This window comes from Leptodactylus fuscus, chromosome 1 (genome assembly GCF_031893055.1).
Source record: "Leptodactylus fuscus isolate aLepFus1 chromosome 1, aLepFus1.hap2, whole genome shotgun sequence".
NCBI lineage: Eukaryota > Metazoa > Chordata > Amphibia > Anura > Leptodactylidae > Leptodactylus > Leptodactylus fuscus.
In genome coordinates, this window is record NC_134265.1 from 235947058 (window position 1) to 235970535 (window position 23478).

Genomic DNA, 23478 nt, shown 5'->3' on the forward strand with positions numbered 1-23478 from the left:
TTTGTTGTAAGGTGACAAAATGTGAAAAAGTTCAAGGGGTATGAATACTTTGGCAAGCCACTACTCAGCAAATTGACTGGACATCTTAATGTCAGTTGCATCTTCTATAAGGTAAATCTTATGAAATGTACACATTGCTGTTTTAGAACATGCTGGGTTTTTTGCAATCACAAGATATTATAAATACAGTAACTTTTTAGTAGCTACCGTATATACTTGATTATAAGCCGACCTGAATACAAGCCGAGGCCCCTAATTTTACCACAACAAAATGGGAAAAGTTATTGACTCGCGTATAAGCCGAGGGGGGAAATGCAGCAGCTACTGGAAAATTTCAAAAATTAAAATGGTCGTAGTTTTTGGGTGCAGTAGTTGCTGGGTGCTGGGGAAGGGGAGGGGTGTTTTGGTTGTCTGTCTGCCCCTTCCCTGAGCTTGAGGACTGAGTTTTTTTCCCCCACTTGGAATTCAGCCTGTCTGACTATAGGGTATCTGCAGTGCTGCTATTAACCCCTTCCCGACGGAACAGGAGCACTGCAGATACCCTATATTCAGTAGACTGGGCACTTTCAGACACAGGGATTCTATACATTGATATTGTGGCTGGTCATAGACCCCCCCCTCCCCTCCCCCAATAAAAAAAAAAAATTTTTTTTTTTTTGCTTGACTCGAGTATAAGCCGAGGTGGGCTTTTTCAGCACAAAACCTTGCTGAAAAATTCGGCTTATACTCGAGTATATACGGTAGACCAAAGAGATCTCTTAAAAAATATGAAAGATGTACATTTATTTACCTCGAGTTCTTCTTGTAGACTTGTACACATAGCAGTGATTTTATTCACTTCCTTTAAAGTACCATCTTCATTAAAAAACTCTGACCTGTTCAAACACAGAAATAACCTCATGTTCTTTAACTATTACAAAAAGTCAATAAGTAAACTTACTGATCAATGTTTTTAAAGGGAACCTGTCAAGACGATTTAGGACACTAAACCACCCACAGGTCCTTATGAACCGGGTGTTTAGTGTCCAAAATCTCCGACATAACGCAATCCACAGCTGCATTTAAAAAAAACAAAAAAAAAACCAAACAAGCTTTATACTTAGGGGGCGTTCACACTACCATCTGTGTCCGACAGTTACTGTCCGTTCAAAATGTCGCACGGACATTAAGAGCGGACACTAGCTGTATCCGTGACACTTGTCATTCACTTAAATGGCGATCAGGTGCGTTCTTTTGCACTCCGTGCCCTTCCTTCACTGTCCGCATGTAAAGATGTCCGACTTTTCAAGCGCACAGAAAAAAAAACGTTTTTCTGTCCGCTTGAAAAGTCGGACATCTTTACATGCGGACAGTGAAGGAAGGGCATGGAGTGCAAAAGAACGCACCCAATCGCCATTTAAGTGAATGACATGTCTCACAGACACGACTAGTGTCCGCTCCTAATGTCCGTGCGAGATTTTGAACGGACACTAGGAGCAGACACTACCTGTCGGACACAGACGGTAGTGTGAACGCCCCCTTACCTAAAGAAGAGTTCGATGAAATTCACCACGCACGTGCCAGAGGTCATATTCCAAGATGTACATCTCCAGCTTCACTGAAGAACCACACCAATGTGGGAAGTACAGCTAATAGGTGAATATAACGCATGTTTATTTTTAAAGGGGCTCTATCACTGGGAAAAGTTATTTTTAACTAATCACATGCTTGCATAGGCTTTAGAAATGCTATTCCACACTTACCTTTAGTATGTAGATTGCCTCAGTGGTTTCTGAATAAGTCCGTTTTTATTAATATGCTAATAAGCTTTCAGCCAGTACAGGAAGTTCCCAGCAGCCTCCTCTCTTCTATTATCTCCTATGTGTGTGAGGCAAACAGGAAGCTGAGTCATCATCAGCAGCAGCCTCCCATAGGAAACAACAGGAGAGGAGTACACGATGTATCGTGCACCAGTCTAATTAGCATATGAATAAAAACAAACTTATTCAGAAACCACTGAGGCAATCTATATACTAAAGGTAGGTGTGGATTAGACTTTCTAAAGGCAATGCAAAGATGTGATTAGTTAAAAATGACTTTTCCCAGTGATAGAGCCCCTTTAATGCTGCCATGGACTGCGTTATTAGGACACTAAAATCCAGCCCATAAAGACCTGTGGTTAGTTCAGTGTCCCAAATCACCCTGACAGCTTCCCTTTAAATCTTTAAAAGAGAAAGATAGTTAGTTGGAAATGTACATTATTGAGATAATAAAAATCAGCAGTTTGTTTTCCATGATGGTCACGCAGGCGTAGTAACATGTCATTTATCTATGAACCGTTATAAACCCATAGTAGGTACTTTTTGAATAAACCATATTTTCTCCATGACAATCCAGTTTCCCCTCCATACCTATGATTTGCAACTGCACGATTAAATCCAGTAGACACACAGGATCCAAATAAAGTGCTGTATCCCTGTTGATCTGACAGTCCCAAGTTGGCAATTATTAGAGGCACTTTCTGAAAAAGACTGAGATTGTAATAAGAATGTCAGCCTGAAAAAAAACAAAGGACATATGTATTCTCAAGCTCTGCCTTCTTTTCAGACATTAAATGGATCCTATCACTCAGACATGATTTTCTTCTAAGTACCACATAGCAATAGCCTTAAGAAAGGCTATTCGTCTCCTACCTTTCGTCGTCTTCTCCACGTCGTTCTTGTCGGTATGCTAATGAGCTCTCTCGCAGCACTGGGGGCGGTCCCCCGCGATCAGACAGCACTGGGGGCGTCCCCATTGCTGCGTGAGAACTCTCTCCAGCGCCGCCTCCTCTTCTTCAGCAGCGTCATCTTCATCCTCTTCTTCTAGGCCTCGGGCCGAGCAGACAAGAACCAGGATTGTAGGCGAATGGTGGCAGGGAGAAGAGGACGAAAAGTACGAGACAAATAACCTTTCTCAAGGCTATTCCGACATGGTACTTAGAAAAAAATCATGTCTGAGTTAAAGGATCCCTTTAAGGCAACAAAATCTGTTCCATCCATCTGAATGGAGTTTGCTTCTTCAACAAGTAAATCTTTTTTTTTTTTTTTTTTTTTTTTTTTTTTTTTTAGGTGAAAGATGTTTGCTGAATATTCTGCAACAAATCTACTTAAAGAGGACCTTTCATCAGATCGGGCACATGCAGTTGTATATACTGCTGGAAAGCTGACAGTGCGCTGAATTCAGTGCACTGTCGGCTTTCCCCATCTGTGCCCGGTGTAAAGCGCTATCGGTCCTGGTACCGTAGCGCTTTATAGTCAGAAGGACGTTTCTGACACTTAGCCAGGGACGCCCTTCTGCCCAGCAGCGCCTATCGCGCTGTACAGTGTGAGCGGGGAGGAACGCCCCCTCCCTCTGCTCACAGTACTCGTCCATAGACGAGTATTATCAGGAGAGGGAGGGGGGAGTTCCTCCCCGCTCTCACAGCACAGCGCGATAGGCGCTGCTGGGCAGAAGGGCGTCCCTGGCTAAGTGTCAGAAACACCCTTCTGACACTAAAGCGCTATGGTACCAGGACCGATAGCACTTTACACCGGGCACAGATCGGGAAAGCCGACAGTGCGCTGAATTCAGCGCACTGTCAGCTTTCCAGCAGTATATAAAACTGCATGTGCCCGATCTGATGAAAGGTCCTCTTTAAAAGATTTTAATGGACAGTATCTATTTTAACAATATATAAACATAATAATATACAGCTATCAATATAGCACCATTAAATTACAGTCACACATGATTAAAAATAACAGCAATAACATATTCCGGACGTGTCAGGTCATGTGTGGGAATTTAGGAGCTGAGAGTCTCACAATGTCCTGATCTAAAGAGCCATGGCATTTATTTTTTTCAGTCAAATCCATAAATATTAAGGGGCTGGTTGACATTTCCAATGGTGTGTATCAGTAGTGCTGGTGTGCTGCAGGTATATTTAGTTTTTCGGAAGATAACCTGGATTACCTTGATAACTAATCTTAGTCTGGATAGAACTACAAAGATTGTTAGATTTGGTGTATCCAGTTAGATATTGCATGTACCAGGCAAGGTCAAGGGTGTACTGTTGGGGTATTTAAGGATCCTCTTAAATTCTAATTTCTGTATTAGACTTTTATTGACAAATAATACTGAAATACTTACTTGTCTTGGGCTTTATGCAAAGCATATTCCATGAGATGCGTAGATTTGGTTTCTGTTATAGATTGTGATGTGACCAATAGGAAAACAAGCTCTGGATTAGATAAGTACGTCTGAAGGTTAAAATGTAAAATCCTTTCCCTGAAACTTATAGTCTCTTCAGTGTTATGGCGAAATTTATACCATCCAATCACTTCCTGCAGCCCCCAAAAAAGGAAATAAATTAATATTAAAGAAGCAGCTCACAAATTTTTATTATCACACAACAATGTTCTGGTCTGAACACAGCTGTTCCTTTGACCAGTTTTTCATTTTCAGTATGCCATAAAATGACAACTCATCGTAATAATCGTAATAAACTACTGGATGGAAGACCATCGCTATAGCACAATTATACTAAAATGGTAGACTTGGGTCTTACAATGACAGTGTATGTGGAATCTATTCCCTCCCTGTCTGCATGGGTTAATTTAAGACAAGGGATCAGCAATCTTCAGCACCCTAGCTATTGTGAAACCATGACTCCCAGCATGCACACCTGCTTGTCTATTCTAAGAACTCCCACAGAATAAACTGGTACATACTGGACAAACTGGAGTTATAGATTCACAAAGCTGGAAAGCTGAAGTCTACTGATTCCTGTTCACCCATTTACTCACCCATAGTTAAGTTGGCTTCATAGAAAATTAGAAGCGAGGCATTTGAGAGGCAAGGTTAAAGGGGCTCTATCATTGGGAAAAGTCATTTTTAGCTAAGCACATCCTTGCATAGCCTTTAGAAAGGCTATTCCACACATACCTTTTGTATATAAATCAGCTCAGTAGTTTTTGAATGAGCCTGTTTTAATTCACATGCTAATTAGCTTCTCCGTGCACCCTGGAAGTGTCTGTGAGCACCCTATGCTATTCTCTGCTATGTGCGTGAGAGCAGAGCGGCTGCTGTGCTGCTGCTGACTCGTCTCCCTGCTCTCACGCACATAGCAGAGAATAGAAGACTGTTAGATACAAAAGGTATGTGTTAGATACTAAAGGCTATGGAAGTATGTGCTTAGTTAAAAATGACTTTTCCCAATGATAGTAGACCTATTAACAGTGAAAGGGTGGCTTCATGTGGAAACCATGGCAGTGACAAAGTTCTGGCCCCATTTGTCCTAACTCAAAATGGGGTCCATCAGGTTTTTACTGCAATAACAACTGTACATAATGCACAGCTCAACACAAATGTGAACAGAACTTAAGCAGGTAGGGAAATAAAAATTAAGTTGTAGGACAATGTGAATTTTCAGTCTACAACATACTATATCTATAGTTCTATAACAGGATGTCTCCTTTTTACATAAACTTGCCCCTGCTTCTATTTCCATTTATATTTCTGCTTATATGCACCATAACTTTTTTATTTTTCCATTCAGCAAGCCATAAGAGGGCTAATTTTTGCAGTACAAATTGTAATTCCTAATGGTACCACGTAATATTTCATACAATATACTAGGAAAGTGTAAAACATATATATATGTGGCTGTTTACGTGAAAAGGGCCCAGATCGTCGATACTAATTATAGAGAAAATAGTCCAAAACATATTTGGGTAAAAAAATCACAATTTTGTTTTATGCAAAAATTTTATTTAAAAATATGTCAAGTTTACAAATTTGTTGAGACTTTTAAGAATTCGGACAATGTTACACCATAACCGTTACAATGATACCAAGAACTCCATATCGACAGTGTGGGCCCTTTTCACATAAACAGCCATATATATATATATATATATATATATATATATATATATATATATATATATATATATATATCTCAATGTGGTAGATTTGGAAAATAACATGCAATTGTGCTATTTTCTAAATGGGTTTTTACAGAATTCACTGTGCAGTATAAAAAAATAATAAAAAAAAAATAATATTATGTTAACTTTATTTTGCAGGTCGGCATAAATTCTGGTAAATTCTGCCCAGCACTGAAAATGCAACATAGCATAGGTTTAAGAGGTGTACAAGCACCCTCATAAGCAGATTTCAGCCGTAACAGTATGTTAACCTCCCCTAGCAGAACTTACGAATGTTATTATCAGACAAAACTGCTTTGGCATTTATCCCAGATAGTGAATGCTATAACAAAAAATGCTGAATTTTGTTACTCAGGTGCCAAAAACAGCAATTAAAAGAAATATTAACAAGTTCTTAAGTACCCCAGGCTGGAACCAATGAAAACCACAGCTCCTTCCACAAAAATAAGACACCCTCATAAAGCATGTTGATGGAAAACTACAATGCAGAAATATAAATTCTAATTATTTTCTAAAACATTGTTTCCACTGTGCAAATGAAATAATATGCATTTAGTACTTCCGCACCCATAATGACCTGCAAAATGAAGTTATCAGGGCATTAACTTTTCCAATAAGCAAAATATAATTTACCGTATTTTTCGGACTATAAGACGCACTGGACTATAAGAGGAGGAGGTTTTAGAGGAGGAAAATAGGGAAAAAAAATTTTGAAGCAAAAACTGGTAAAATATTTAATATATGGGAGTTGTAGTTTTGCAACAGCTGCAAGGCCACATTGACAGGTGACCCTGCAGCTGTACGGGGATGCATAGAGCGTTTTTTTTTGCGGGGCCAGCTGTACTTTTTAGTTATACCATTTTGGGGGATATCTATTTGCTTAGATCACCTTGTATTGAAAAAAAAAAAGAGGAGGTGATTTAGAACTTTTATTTATTTCATATTTTTAAAGCTTTTTTTTTTTTTTACTATTTTATTCCCCCCCGGGGGCTTGAACCTGCGGTCACTTGATCGCAAGTCCCATAGACGGCAATACAACTGTATTGCCGTCTATGGGACATTCTGTCTATTAGTATTACGGCTGGTCATAGACCCAGCCGCAATACTAATATATAGCAGTGACAGGCCCGGGAGCCTCATTAGGCTCCCGGCTGTCACCCGAACAGGTCGGCTCCTGCGATATCGCCGCGCAGGAGCCGGCCTGCAACTTTACAGGTACGGGGCCGGTGGGGACCGGCCCCGGGGGAGAAGGGGCCGCTGATACAGACTGCAGACCCGGCATCCGCTGTACTAGAGAGGCGGATGCCGGGGAGGGATAGACGCCGGGGCCTGAGACATCGCTACGATCCTCTCCCCTGCATGAAGCCAGCGGCGGGGGCACGGAGGAGCCCCTGCCGCTGCTGGCTTCATGCGGGGCAGAGGAGCGCAGCGATGTCGCAGGCCCCGGCACCTGTAATGGCGTCTATCACTTACCGGCTTCCGCCTCTCTATTACAGCGGATGCCAGGCACCACCTTCAGACTATAAGATGCACCCTTCTTTTCCCCAAAAATTTTGGGGAAAAAAAGTGCGTCTTATAGTCCGAAAAATACGGTAATACATTGAAAAGTGTCACTGAAAAATACAACTCTTCCAACAAAAAAATAAGGCTTTCTAAACTTTCTAACAACTTTTTGATTTTCTGCCAGCACTTATGAAACAAATACATTTTTTTAATATACATTATTAAAGAGGACCTTTCATCAGATCAGGCACATGCAGTTTTATATACTGCTGGAAAGCTGACAGTGCGCTGAATTCAGCTTACTATCGGCTTTCCCGATCTGTGCCCGATGTAAAGCGCTATCGGTCCCGTTACCGTAGCGCTTTACAGTCAGAAGGGCATTTCTGACACTTAGCCAGGGACGCCCTTCTGCCCAGCAGCGCCTATCGCGCTGTACAGTGTGAGGGGGAGGAACGCCCCCTCCCCTCCTGATAACACTCGTCTATGGACGTGCTGTGTGAGCAGAGGGAGGGGGTGTTCCTCCCCGCACCACAGTACAGCGCGATAGGCTCTGCTGGGCAGAAGGGCGTCCCTGGCTAACTGTCAGAAACGCCCTTCTGACACTAAAGCGCTATGGTACCGTGACCGATAGCGCTTTACACCGGGCACAAATCGGGAAAGCCGATAGTGCGCTGAATTCAGCGCACTGTCAGCTTTCCAGCAGTATATAGAACTGCATGTGCCCGATCTGATGAAAGGTCCTCTTTAAGGGAAAGTGTATGACAAAAATGCCAACATACATTCCCTTCAGGCCTAGCCAGTTTTGTCCTAATAATTTGGTTATTTGGGGGGGGGGGTTGTCTTCGCATTGTGCAAGCCATTTTTTTTTTCTGGTTAGCTGTCAGGAGCATAATAGTACATCCATTTGCGTTAAGGCAAGTACTATTATGCCCAAGGTCATTAAAGAGTTACAGTACAAGTACAGTACCAATTATAGAGGCTGTGGATAATCCTATATCCACAAGCCTGTTCTACATGAGTACAGAGTAAGAGATGATTCATAGAAGGGTCCCCAAACTTTCTGAAATTTTTTGGAGACAGCCTCTATCTTTGTATACAATTTGATTAAGTGGGAAGATTGACTTTACCATTTTTTCTCCACATAGATAAAGGGGGAGTGCATAGAGCCATTCACCATATAGCTACTGTTTTTCTAGCTACAAATATAGATTCACGTAATACGACTCTTGGGTGTTGTAACCAGACCTCTTCAAAGAACATACTGAACAAACCGACCTCTGGGGAAAGAAGGACAAGTAGACCCAATACTTCAGACAGGAAGTCCACAAACTATTCCAGAAAGCTTGTGTAACAGGGTAACCCCACATCATGTGCCAAAAATCTGATTGCACGCACAGGCAACTACCCCAACTTGGGTGCAGTAGTCTTGTACTCCTGTTTTGGAGAAACGTAGGAAGACAGTGCACCATTTATGGATAAGCCTGCACTGATTGATCCATAAATTAGTGATATCCAGTTAAAGAATCCTTCCCCGAATCATCCAAGAACTTGTAAAAGAAAAGGCCATTCAATCGAGTCATATGCCTTAATGGTATCTAGTGAAGCTAATGTTTAAACCTGTTTAAGAGTAGCCCCTATTTGAGCAACTAACAGGACCCACCAGAGATTTTCAGAAGTGGACTTCCCCGGCATGAAGCTTGTCTGGTCAAGAAGCATCAGATCATGAATGACAGTATTTAATCTATTAGCCAACATCTTAGTCAATAATCGAACAAATCTGAATGAATCCTGCTGATGCAATCGGTAAGGGGGGCAGTAATTATTTCTAGTAGAAAAATAATTTCTGGGGTATACCAGTGTTGGGCTAAATATGACGGAACTCTTTAAAAAAAAAAAAAATAGGGCAAAGTAATGTCTGGGACTTGGAAAATAATTGGTAAACAGCCTTAAAAAGGTTGGCCAGGCAAAAGTAGACAACCCCTTTAACTTTTAAATCAGCAGGGGTACAAAATTCATACTCCCCTGTCCCCGAAACACCACTGATGCCATGGAATGTCATTGCCTGTGACAACACAGGTCTCTTCCTGAGGCCTGCCGAGGCTACTGATTAGCCTCAGTGGTCACGTTACCGCTGAGGCCTATCAGCTGCTTAAGCGGAACTCCGGAAGAGACCCATTCAGCAGAAGAACCTGAACACGTCAGGAGGACACCGGAGCATCAGGGCAGGCGAGTATGATTTTTTATTTTTTTTTCTTCTCAATGCCCTCGGCTGATTTAAAAGTTAAAAGGATTTGTCCATTTTCTCCTGAGAGATAAGGGAATTCCTAAAACATTTGTAATGTTTGGCTACACCCTCTCCAACAATATGTATGAGGGACTGTACGGGGGCGTTCACACTACCGTCAGTGTCCGACAGGTAGTGTCCGTTCAAAATCTGGCACGGACATTAGGAGCGGACACTAGCTGTGTCCGTGACACTTGTCATTCATTTAAATGGCGATCGGGTGCGTTCTTTTGCACTCCGTGCCCTTCCTTCCCTGTCTGCATGTAAAGATGTCCGACTTTTTTCTTATGGTAGAGTTGGAAGGGACCTCAAGGGCCATCGGGTCCAACCCCCTGCGAGTGCAGGTTTTCCTAAATCATCCCAGCTATATGTTTATCCAGATTCCGCTTGAAGATTTCCATTGATGGAGCGCCCACCACCTCCCGTGGCAGCCTATTCCACTCTCTCACTACCCTCACTGTCAGAAAGTGTTTCCTAATGTCTAATCTGTATCTCTTTCCCTTTAGTTTCATCCCATTGCTTCTTGTACTTCCTTGTGCTAATGAGAATAGGGTAGATCCCTCTGCACTGTGACTACCTTTCAGATATTTGTAGACTGCTATTAAATCTCCCCTCAGCCTTCTCTTCTGCAAACTAAACAATCCCAGTTCTTTTAGCCGCTCCTCATAGGACATGGTTTGCAGACCTTCCACCATTTTGGTGGAATTTTCATTTCATTGGTGGATTTTCAAGCGGACAGAAAAACCCGACATGTAGGTTTTTTCTGTCCGCTTGAAAAGTCGGACATCTTTACAAGCGGACAGTGAAGGAAGGGCACGGAGTGCAAAAGAACGCACCCGATCGCCATTTAAATGAATGACAAGTGTCACGGACACAGCTAGTGTCCGCTCCTAATGTCCGTGCCAGATTTTGAACGGATACTAGGAGCGGACACTACCTGTCGGACACTGACGGTAGTGTGAACGCCCCCTACCACTGAAAGAATTTATAGTACACCTCAAGTATGATATAATAGGCTTATGCTGACTCCTGCATTAAGAGGGAAATATGGATATCCCTTTCCCAACTGAATTTATGGAGTGGTTTCTTACAGTTCATAAATTAAAGTGGAGATGGGTGGTTTTATTTTGAAATCTTCTGAGGAGGGAGCCATGTTTAATGCCCAGAATCCACTGTATCATTAAAGCAGATGTCTAACTTGATTCACCCCACAATACTGTTAAAAAATAGAATGGTCAGAAACACTATGAGCGGATTAATCAAATGTATTCAATTAATCATGCAGCTCTAGATAAAAATATAGCATAATTAGAGATATCGCCTACAATGATACAGGTAGAATTGCAATCTTGGTAGCATATGAGAATCACTATTCCTGGTTTTATAATGCCTGAGATGTAACAGTTTGAAGTGATACCCCTGCAGACTCTGCATTATACAGAAGCCCATCCACTTATACTGAATGTGAGATTCCTGGTGACGATAGAGAAACGGGAAAGAATAAAGAAAGGACAGAAGGTGACATTCAGCACAAAATTTTTTTTTTTTTTTTTTTTTTTTTTAAGGAAGAAGACAATATCCATTAAAGTTAATTACAAGATTTATCAGTAAGTGCTGGCAGAAATTCAAAAGTTGTTTGAAAGTTTAGGTAGACGTTAAGGTCTAAACTAGGTGGTGTCCATTAAATGGCCAACAAATAATACTCCACTACAGGAAATTACATGGCCAGTTTCTCACAGTGATCACTAGCTTAGAATCAATGTAAACATTATTGATATAGCAGACAGAGGAAGCTTAACGTTCACTATAGGTCTTGGACAGATGCAACATTATAAATCTATGTATATTAGTTCATGCCTAACTGTGGGTTGGTTACCTTTTCTTGGCCAGCAAGTAGCTTCTGCAATGCAAGCTTGTTCAATTCACCCACTCCACTGTAAAACCTATACATATTTATATACCATTAGACATGCAGAACTTTATTCCTGTAGTAGCTCTTACAAATTGACTTCTACTATTAGCTAACATGTCTGTATCAGAGATTCACAATAGCCAATCTCTGACAAGATATCACCGAACTGGTGGAAGAGAGAGATCACCCTGCTGTAACTACTACCGTCTGTGAGTACCGTAGAACAGAGGAAAACAATGTGATACAAGCACTGTAGAAAACAGAAGGCACTGCAATGACTACTGGAGAGGAAGTGAGCTTCAGCCTGATCCATCAATATAGCCCTAAATGTTTCTATTGTTATTATGGTGCACTTGAGGCATATAGAATATAGAGATTCACTTAAAGGAGTCTATCACCTACCCCAGTCACTTTGAACCACTGCCATAGTGCTGTAAATGGTGTCATCACAATTAAAATCATACCTTTGTAGTGTTTCATAGTCCTAGGAATGGCTCTAAACAGCAGTTTTATCTTTTAATGAGGACATTGGAGCACTGGGTGGAGCTTTCTTAAATCACTGAGCAGAGCCGCATTGTTGGTAAAAATGCCTATGGTGGATGTAGTTAGATCTTCCAACTGCTCTGCCCACATTGAAGTGCTGTAGTCTAGGCTATATCTGAACATACTGCACAAACACCCCCTGTGCTCTGAGATACTCATTTGCATAAAGAATAAAACTGCTTTTTAGATCCATTCCTGGTAATCTGAAAAACTACAAAGATATTGTTTTAATTGTGATCACAACACTATGGCAGCAGTTCAAAGTGGCTGGGGAAGTGGTGATAGACATCTTTAAAGGGTTTTTTCTGGATCAGAATATTGATGGCCTGTCTTTAGGCCTCCCATCAATAAGCTCATTGGCTTCTTCAATGATCTGTCTAGCTGTGCACCAATCACCTAGTAGAAATGGCGCAGATAAAACTTGGTCTTTTTCAAGTAAATGCAATCCAAGTGTATGACAGGCTGATGTAAAGAAAGATGTCATAGAGCTTGGCCACTTCAAACAGCTGATCAAAGGGGTTGTCAATAGTGATAGGCCATCATTATTATGATCCAAGAAAACCCCTTTAAAGGGGCTCTATCAGCAAAATCATGCTGATAGAGCCCCACATATGCGTGAATAGCCTTTAAAAAGGCCATTCAGGCACCGCTAAAGTTATATTAAACTACCCCCAGTTTTAAAATAAAACCCTAAAACAGAATATGATCAACTTACCCATCGTGCACGGTGGGCGGGAATTCAGGGTCCGCCGTTTTCTTCAGCCACGCCTCCTCTTCCAGCGATGTCCTCGGGGCCCGTCTAACTCGCGAACTGACATTGATAAAAATGGCGTGGGCGCATGCGCAGTAGCCGTATTAGAAGCAGCATGCTACTGCGCATGCACCCACGCCATTGTTTAACAATGTCAGTTAGCTAGTTAGACGGGACCCGAGGACATCGCTGGAAGAGGAGGCGTGGCTGAAGAAGACGGCGGACCCTGAATGCCCGCCCACCGTGCACGATGGGTAAGTTGATCATATTCTGTTTTAGGGTTTTATTTTAAAACTGGGGGGTAGTTTAATTTAACTTTAGTGGTGCCTGAATAGCATAATTTTGCTGATAGAGCCCCTTTAAGCTTGTAATTCAGAAGTTACATTTTGTATTAAAAAATAGTGTGACTATTGGGAAATGCGAACACTCTATTGAGAAATAAAGGATACTGTCAGTCACCAGATGGCCGTACCCTATCAGAGGGAAGCATGGCTCCAACTGAATGTCTAAGTGAAACAAGTAACAGAGACTAAAAAATATTTTATGTTTTAATGGGGTTATCCGGTTTCTAGTATCTATGGCCTATACTTAGCGTGGGTTTGACAGGGCACTCTGTAATGTTTACATACCACGAGGTGCACTGCCTCAGTAACAGTGCTGTTCCATAAATGGGACAGTGCTGCAGTATTTACATTCACTGCTACAGTTTGTATGCTGAGCGAACATTGCATATTGTGAGTACCATGCGGCCCCGGTACATGTGCTCTGCTGGGAGCCTGGATGTCGGACCCCGCAGTTGTAATATTAATGGCCTATGCTAAGGATAGACCATCAATACTAGAAACTGGATAGCTTCCTTAAGTTTAATGGCTCAACAGATATAAAGATCTTAGATGAAAAGATGGCTGGTAATGCTAGGGAAAATTATTTCATAGTGATCTAAACATGGGAATACAGTTTATGGTAGAAAGCAAGAAATTATTATACTGTTCTTGGAGCAAACTGCATTTACAAACCTGCACAGATGATAAAAAGGTATATTTCTTTGGATATCTATGGGATTAAAAGAGAAATAACTTGAGTCACAACAATAAAAGTTTACATAATAAGAAACTAATGCATTTAGTATAAAATATAGAGAATGCCTCTGCCCAACACAGTTCAAGAAAGCAGGCTTTATTACTGTACCATAGGTGCAAAAGAGATGTCTAGTACCAAGAATAGCAAAAAATGGTGGGCAAAAGTAATGTAATATCATTGATAAGATTGATAACGGAGCTGCAGGGTAAAAGAGTTATGCCTAGGATTGGGAAATGAATCACAAAATAACCAAAAGTCAGTTCAAATAATCCTTGAGAACTTACTGACAATTATTTCAATTATTTTGTGCCCATACCATCCCATCCTGTCTAAAGGTAAGTTCACACTGAGTTTTTTGCAGGAGGATTTTAAGGCTGAGGCCCCATGTTGCAGAAACGCAGCTTTTTTTATTGCAGATTTTGTTACATTTTTTTTTGAGCCAAAGCCAGGACTAGATTGAACAGAAGTTAGAAGTATAAGGGCTCGTTCACATCTGTGCCGGGTCTCCGTTCTGCAGGTTTCCGTTTCCTGCACAAAACAGAGGCAGGAGACGGAAACCTGCAGGACTCTTTCATACCAATTCATTTTAAAATCGGACACAGAGTCGGACATGCAGTACTCTGTGTCCGGTTTTAAAAAACCGTTTCGCGTCAAGGAGCATAAAACGCTCACGGCCGGACCCGCTCTGACAGCTTTCCGTCTTCTGCATGCAGAAGACGGAAAGCTGAGAACGGAGACCCCAACGCTAGTGTGAACCTAGCGTCAGAGCTTTCTATACGTTTACCATTCCATTTGTAGCCATTCTTGGCTTTGGCTCAAAAAACCGCAACAAAATCGGCAACAAAAAAAGCTGCGTTTCTGCAATGTGGGGTCTTATCCTTAGGTTGGAATAAGACTCAAAAAAAGGTCTCCCTACTCTCCCATTTATTTCAATAGTCAGAAGCAGAATTTTAACTTAGTTGATTTTTCTGATAGAGGAAAAAAAGAAGCATCACAAGCGATCTTTAGGCAGATTTTGCCTTGCAAAGTCCATTGAAATTAATAAGAGGCAGAAAAAAAACACCAAAAACACTAGTTTTATTTTTTTGCAGTGTAGAATGTGCCTGGTCATGATGCTTCTTTGGAAAAAACAAAACAAAAAAAAAAACAGGTTAATAAAAACAGCTGGGATGTTTGTTTGTATTTTGTTTAAATAGAAGCCTCCAAAGTCCACCTGCAAAATAATTCAAATTGCAAACTTAAACCTAACACTGCCATTGGCTAAGGGACATGTCACTAATGGTAAACTATCCAATCAGGATTGCTGTCATGTGAATAATTGAAAACAAAAATGAATAGCATGGTGTGGCATATTAAAAAGGGGAGAAGTGTCCTAACATAATTGTTCATTAATCATAATTAAGGTAAACTGTTCATTTAGCCGTGATTATGACTTAGGTGATAATCACCCAGCCCTAGTTATGCCACAAAGAATATTTATCCTCTATCCATAGTATGTGCATAGAGGATAAATATCTGAATGTGGGTTCTGTCCATTGAGACACACTGTTCCAGAGAATAGGGGTGCTTTACCCCCACTGTGTATTCATCTAGCCTGCAGTCCACACTGGATGTAATGCATCCACATTCCCTTTCACGTCAATGGAAGCGCTGGAGACAGCTAAGTGCTTTACTTAGGAAATCTCCGGCACCTCCAATGCAGTGAATGGGAGTGTAGATTCATACCGCTCACCAGGTGACACACATACATGCAGCTAGCAGCTGCAGGGTGGCCACATGCATAATGGGGGTAAAGCACCCACCATTCTCAGTATCGGTGGTGGTCTCAGCTGTCAGGCCCTCACTGATCAGATATTCATCCACTTTCTCAGTGGTTCTGAACCTGAAGTAAGCATACCCCAAAGGGTATGCACCATGGTTGAAAAATAGTACTCTGGAAAAGTCAAATAAAATTGTGGGATGCATCAAACGAGGCACAGAACCACATGACAAGAACATAGCTATGTCTCTATACAAATCACTGGTATGGCCACACAAACTATTGTGAGAAATTTTAGGTCCCAGCGCAGAGAAGGGTGACCAAGATTATAAGGAAAATGGATGGACTGGATAACAGAGATAGATTATCAAGCTTGGGGTTGTTCAGTTTAGAAAAAAAAAATGTCTACAAGGAAATCTAATAATGTAACATTAATAATACATGAAGGGGGATAGAGAGTTTCTAACAATTTTTTTTAAGGGACATACACTATGTCTACAGGAGAGAACATTTCACCATAAACATAGACAATGATTCTTAAGGGCTAGTTCACACGGAGTTAAATGAACTCCGCATGTACATATTCTGTCGTGGCATTACACCAGCATCCTGTCGCGGCATTCCATGATGGATTATGTCCAAATGAATGTGCCGGAGCCTCGCACCGCGGCTGATTCAGCCACGAAATCCACAGAAAGATAGGGCAGCTACTAGCTAGCGGAAAAAAGAAGCGAGCGGCTCCCATTGAAGTCAATGGAAGCCATTTTTGGCAGCAGATTTTGAGGCGGATTCTGCGTCAAAATCCACTGCCAACTTCGCCCTTGTGAACTAGCCCTTACTGTAATAGCAGTAAGGCTATAGAACTCAATGTCACATGATGTGGTAATGGTGGATTCATTGTAAAAATTCAAGGAGAGCCTGGATGCCTTCATTGAATGGGAAAATATTACAGATTATTGGTTTTAGATTTTGTCATACACATGTTGATCCAGAGTTTTATAGTGATTGTCGGATTTGGAGTTGGAAAGGAATTTTTTCCCCAACATGCGGCAAATGGCATCAGCCTGTTAATAAAGGGTTACACAATAGTGTCATGTGAAACACCAATTGTTTGTACAGTCACAGGCCACTTTATTAGGTACACCTGTCCAACTGCTCGTTAACAGTTAATTTCTAATCAGCCAATCACATGGCGGCAACTCAGTGCATTTAGGCATGTAGACATGGTCAAGACAATCTCCTGCAGTTCAAACCGAGCATCAGTATGGGGAAGAAAGGTGATTTGAGTGCCTTTGAACGTGGCATGGTTGTTGGTGCCAGAAGGGCTGGTCTGAGTATTTCAGAAACTGCTGATCTACTGGGATTTTCACGCACAACCATCTCTAGGGTTTACAGAGAATGGTCCGAAAAAGAAAAAACATCCAGTGAGCGGCAGTTCTGTGGGCGGAAATGCGTTGTTGATGCCAGAGGTCAGAGGAGAATGGCCAGACTGGTTCGAGCTGATAGAAAGGCAACAGTGACTCAAATAGCCACCCGTTACAACCAAGGTAGCCAGAAGAGCATCTCTGAACACACAGTACGTCGAACTTTGAGGCAGATGGGCTACAGCAGCAGAAGACCACACCGGGTGCCACTCCTTTCAGCTAAGAACAGGAAACTGAGGCTACAATTTGCACAAGCTCATCGAAATTGGACAATTGAAGATTGGAAAAACGTTGCCTGGTCTGATGAGTCTCGATTTCTGCTGCGACATTCGGATGGTAGGGTCAGAATTTGGCGTCAACAACATGAAAGCATGGATCCATCCTGCCTTGTATCAACGGTTCAGGCTGGTGGTGGTGGTGTCATGGTGTGGGGAATATTTTCTTGGCACTCTTTGGGCCCCTTGGTACCAATTGAGCATCGTTGCAACGCCAAAGCCTACCTGAGTATTGTTGCTGACCATGTCCATCCCTTTATGACCACAATGTACCCAACATCTGATGGCTACTTTCAGCAGGATAATGCGCCATGTCATAAAGCTGGAATCATCTCAGACTGGTTTCTTGAACATGACAATGAGTTCACTGTACTCCAATGGCCTCCGCAGTCACCAGATCTCAATCCAATAGAGCATCTTTGGGATGTGGTGGAACAGGAGATTCGCATCATAGATGTGCAGCCGACAAATCTGCGGCAACTGTGTGATGCCATCATGTCAATATGGACCAAAATCTCTGAGGAATGCTTCCAGCACCTTGTTGAATCTATGCCACGAAGAATTGAGGCAGTTCTGAAGGCAAAAGGGGGTCCAACCCGTTACTAGCATGGTGTACCTAATAAAGTGGCCGGTCAGTGTATTTGTCTCTCATATAAGCCAACTTGATGACTTATCCAAGAGACACTTGTAGATTTTGTACAACCTTGGAATCTGGTCTATGTATTGTCTTCATTGTGTTGTCTTATCTATACAATGGTATAAAAAGCTGGACTCAGTTACAATAACATAGGACACATATATACCATTAGGCTGTATGGCTGTGTCCCTCACGCATGTGATGTGTTTGTTTTATCATTTAGGGCTAGTTCACACGTGGGCAAAGGGGAGGTTTTTGACAGCGGAATTCGCTTCAAAAACCTCTCCTTTAACATGGTGGTCTATGTAGACCACTAGCTTTTTTTTTTCCTCCTAGCGTTTTCCGCCTGAAGAAGCGATATGACCTTTCTTCAGGCGGAAAACGCCTGAAGAATTGCATAGAAGTGAATGGGAGGCGAAAACCGCGCGGTAAAAAACCACGCGTTTTTTTGCACACAAAACCGCGCGGTTTTTTGCAAAAAACCGCGCGGTTTTCGCCTGCAGTTTCTATAGCACATATAGGAAAAAAAAACCCTAGCGAAAACCGCTAGCGAAAACCGCGTCAAAAAAACTCCTCGAGGTTTTTTACCTCGCACAAATAAGCTAGGCGGTTTTCACGTGTGAACTGACCCTTAGTGTTTCATGGATAGGTAATGAATATTTCATAAGTATTTAGCAGAATTTGTTCTGCACATTTAATTGCTACAAGCTTGATGGTTTTTTTGCCTTCTTCTGCAACACTGTGGGGTTATAGGTTGGACCTGTGTCTGCATCCAACCTCATCTACTATGTAATTGACAAAGTATCAATAAAACATCACACAGCTACATGAGAGACGGCTCCCAATCTGCTGAACATACCTACCAATAGTGTAAACCACTTGAACATCACTCATCTGAGAATCTGTGATGCTATCCTTTGCTTCTCCTTTCACAACCCCAAGAAGAAAGCCTTCCTATGTACAAAATGAAAACAAAGACATTACATAGTACTAAGTCTTCTACAGAAGAATAATATAGTGCAAATATTGTACCATAAGTACTGCAGCATTTAAAGGGAGTCTGTAGGGAATAGGGATATTAAGGCAATTAATCAAGAAATAATCGAAAGTCAGCTCAATTAGTCCTTGTAGACTTGCCCTCATTGAGTATTTCAATTATTTGTGCATCCATGCCATCTTATGTCACATTGCATTGGGTATAGACTATGTCACTATCTGAATGGTATCCAATCAAGATTGCCGACAAATGAATAACCAAAACCAAAATTCAGTGGCATGGTATAACATATAAATAAGGAGTGTGTCAAATAAAATGGGGAGAGTCCTAAAATAATTGTTTATTAATCGTAATAGAGGTAAAATTCTGACTTAGGCAAGGTTCACACCTGCGCATGGGTTTCCGTTCGTGAGGTCTGCTTGGGAACCCCCTGAATGGAATCCTAATCCGCATAAAAAAAGCGGTTAACTCAGGAAACCCACGGACCTTATAGACTATAATGGGGTCCGTGTGGTTGCCGCACAAAAAAATGCAGAGAGAAAAGTGCTGCTCGCAGATGTGAACCAGGCCTTACTCCAGATTTTGATTTAGGTCATAATTGCCCAGTCCAAGAAGGAAATATTATACTGAGCATCATCACAAAACACACCTTTAGATACCATTTTTTTTTTAATCTGTTTAGAAATGAGGCTGAAGTGCAAGGTAGGGTCTCAGAGTCCACAAGGGCTCCAGCTTCAAATAGCAACCCATATTCACTTGACTGACAGCCTGTTCTCATCCTACAGAAATCACAGACAGTGGAGGAGAACCTTAATTAAAGCACAATATCACTGAAGAAAAGCCTACTAAAACTTAACTTTTAATAAATAATCTAAAAGGATGACGTACAGCCAACTAACTTGTGTAAAATGTCCAGACACCAATAGGTAATAAATGTCCAGTACTAGGAATGATAGAAAACAATGTGTGTCTTCCTACTAAGATAGGACAGAGGTGCATATAAAGTAGCTGGTCAATGTATGTCACTGTAATCTGCCTCGTATGTAACACTAAGCACTTGTGAATAAACAAACAGGTGCTAATAGCTGAAGATCCCAAAAGGGATCTTCCCTTAGGGTTAATCCCTAATCAAGGATAGGTATGATGACCCAACCCCAAACACTATACAGGGAAGCCCCAGGCAAATATAACCTATCACTATCCCTGGGTAAATATGTCACAGGTAGTTGCTGTTTATGTATATGAGTAAACAAACTCGATGACAGTTAACAATACTAATTAGTCGTGACCAGCAGCCTCAATGATGGAGGCAACCCCTGCACCTATCATAAAAGAAACACTGGCAGGCTGAGGGTGCCTAAACCAGAACAACATAGATAGACTCAGCTAGACTGTTGAGGCCAGGTTCACACAGGGTTTTTTGGTCCGGAACCTGAGGCGAAGACCACCTCAGGTTCCGGACCAGAAAATGGGTAGCTGCAACTGAATGCCAGTGCACTGCATCCAGTCACACACTCCACTCTGGATTAGGCCCAATGAATGGGCCTAGTCAGGAGGAGGGAGTGTCTTCAGGTGGATGTCGCAAGGCGACTCGGTCTGAAGAATGAGCATGTCGCTTCTTTGTTCCGGAAGCCCATTGATTTCAATGGGAGACGTCTTTTTAGTCAGGATTTTGAGGTGGATACGGTCTCAAAATTCTGACCAAAAAACCCAGTGTGAACTTACCCTTAAAGGGGTTGTCCCATGAAAAGCATCCTATCTATACTGCTAGTTTGTGTGGATTTAAGACTTTTTCTAAATGCATTGCTTTATCAAAACTGCTTTGTTTGGCCGTTATCTTAATTTATTCACTTCATTGTTGACACTCAGTTTCTATTGCCATGGTTTAATTGAATTTGGCTGATAAGGGCTGAGATAGGGAGTCCTAGAGAGTACCTCTGTATGTATTACAAACTGACTCAAATCCAGCTCTGCTACATCGGCTTCATACTGTGGTAATGCATTTACAACCAATCCCCGCCCACCAAGGTTCCCGAGAAAACCAGGAAGTGAAGAGAGCACAGAGCCTGCAGAACAAGAGTTATGGGAATACCCCTTTAAAGTTACTTCACTAAAAACAGATCATGTTCAGTTCCCTGCTTGCTGCTCTACTCTACGAGTTTCACCACTTAAAGAGGACCTTTCATCAGATTGGGCACATGCAGTTTTATAAACTGCTGGAAAGTCGACCGTAGCGTTTTAGTGTCAGAAGGGCGTTTCTGACAGTTAGCCAGGGACGCCCTTCTGCCCAGCAGAGCCTATCGCGCTGTACTGTGTGAGTGGGGAGGAACGCCCCCTCCCTCTGCTCACACAGCTCGTCCATAGACGAGTGTTATCAGGAGAGGGAGGGGGGAGTTCCTCCCCGCTCACACTGTACAGCGTGATAGGTGCTGCTGGGCAGAAGGGCGTCCCTGGCTAAGTGTCAGAAACGCCCTTCTGACTGTAAAGTGCTACGGTCCCGGGACCGATAGCGCTTTACGCCGGGCACAGATCGGGAAAGCCGATAGTGCGCTGAATTCAGCGCACTGTCAGCTTTCCAGCAGTATATAAAACTGCATGTGCCTGATCTGATGAAAGGTCCTCTTTAAGGATTATTTGGTGTCCTCAGAGGCTTTGGCATGGAAACACCAGTCTTAATAAATCTTCTCCAATGCACTTTGGGGGATACATTTGGCACATACATCTGATGAATGCATCAAAAAAAACAAAAAAAAAACATATTTAAAATGCACTTTATGTCAAAACAGCACTATCCAACATAAAAACCATAATAGCTTGAGTTTTCCAAGACATCAAGAAAATTTAAATTCCAAGCCCGATGTAATGGTGCAAAGTGGATGACAAATTAACCCTACTATAAGTCTTTGGGTAGTTAAGGAGGACCTTACATGCGGTTATATATACCGCTAGAAAGCCAACAGTGCGCTGAATTCAGTACACTGTCAGCTTTCCCGTTATTTGCCCTGGGGCAAGAGATAACAGTGCATTTACTCAGAAGTTCCTGACAGTCTAGCCGGGCTGTGAGGACATTACTGTCCATAGCTCTGTACTGTCAGAGGGGGCATTCCTTACCACTCAGCCATGACACCAAGCTTTCCTCACAGCCCAGCTAGACTGACAGTGAAGAGGTATCGGTAACTCATCAATATCTCCAGCCCCGGGCACATAACGGGAAAGCCGACAGTGCACTTCATTCAGCGCATTGTGAGCTTCCTAGCGGTATATAAAACCGCATGTGCCCGAGGACATGACAGGTCCTCTTTAAATGAGCGTGCTTGGGCTGTTTGTTTTTAATGTGAACAATGCCTTACAATTGCATACATCTGAACATAGCTGCCAGACATATCCAGGGCATTTCACCTGCTCAGCGCTTGTGCCAAGTGAAGGGGCTGAGAGCCCTATAATGGCATCTTCTGATAAGTCACCATGACGTACTAAGTGACAGCTAAAATCTACACTTCAGTGTTTACCCCCCTGTCCAAATACATCCATCTTGCAACGACGTTTAGTAACTAAGGACACCTCTAGGAAGTTGTGTTCTTGTTATACACCAGGGGTAGGGAACGTACGGCTCTCCAGCTGTTGCAAAACTACAACTCCCAGCATGCATACTGGCTCTGCTGTTCTGGGAACTCCCATGGAAGTGAATGGAGCATGCTGGGAGTTGTAGTTTCACAGCAGCTGGAGAGCCAAAGGTTCCCTACCCCTGTTATACACGGTCACCTTCCTCGGTATACCACTAGTTATGTCCCCGGAGACAGCTGTGATAGTCTGCTCTACTCACCGAGTCTGAGCCCGAGTTCACGTGCTGGAAGGCGAGGGCGCCAAAAACAAACCCAGACATGAGCGCTCTGGTGCTCTCCCCCGCCATGTTGGCAGCTCACTCTGTGCAATCTGTAGCTTGCTGCTAGCATCCCTGTCTATAGAGCACGGTCCACTCAGTCACATCATGCAGGAGAAAAGCAGTAGAGAGACATTCACACTAGAAGGAAAAATAACGCGTTAGAGTTGAGTCCAGGAAGTATCTCCGCTGATTCCGCATACACACACAGCAGAGAGAGGGAATTGCGGACAGATAGGCAGCTATAGTAGGACGTGAGAAGAAATAGTGACCTCTGCTGGATACAGTGTATAATGCGCCCATCAGAGAACTACACCTGAAAAACTGCTACACCATTCATGGCCGTAGTCACACAAAATAACCCATTAGACTCGGTTCACACCATTCCTGCAGTATTGAGAAATTGCTATATATTAAAGCTGAGTACCTCATTTCTTCCATTTTTTGAAAAGTCGTCGAGGCCTGCACTAAAAAGCCTAAGGGTA

The 23478-nt window shown here is 42.3% G+C and overlaps 1 protein-coding gene across 1 annotated transcript in view; it reads right to left on the reverse strand.

The window, feature by feature from the left end:
- ABRAXAS1 (abraxas 1, BRCA1 A complex subunit) overlaps positions 1-23212 on the reverse strand; it is a 30939-nt gene extending 7727 nt beyond the window's left edge. The window contains exons 1-7 of the mRNA XM_075264864.1: positions 22937-23212; positions 18980-19070; positions 13958-13994; positions 11612-11678; positions 4150-4343; positions 2391-2510; positions 791-875 (exon numbers count right to left, since the gene is read on the reverse strand). Of these exons, the coding sequence (XP_075120965.1) occupies positions 791-875; positions 2391-2510; positions 4150-4343; positions 11612-11678; positions 13958-13994; positions 18980-19070; positions 22937-23023 (681 nt within the window). The 5' untranslated portion in view covers positions 23024-23212. The remainder of the gene's footprint in view (positions 1-790; positions 876-2390; positions 2511-4149; positions 4344-11611; positions 11679-13957; positions 13995-18979; positions 19071-22936) is intronic.
- Between the last annotated feature and the right edge of the window lie 266 nt (positions 23213-23478).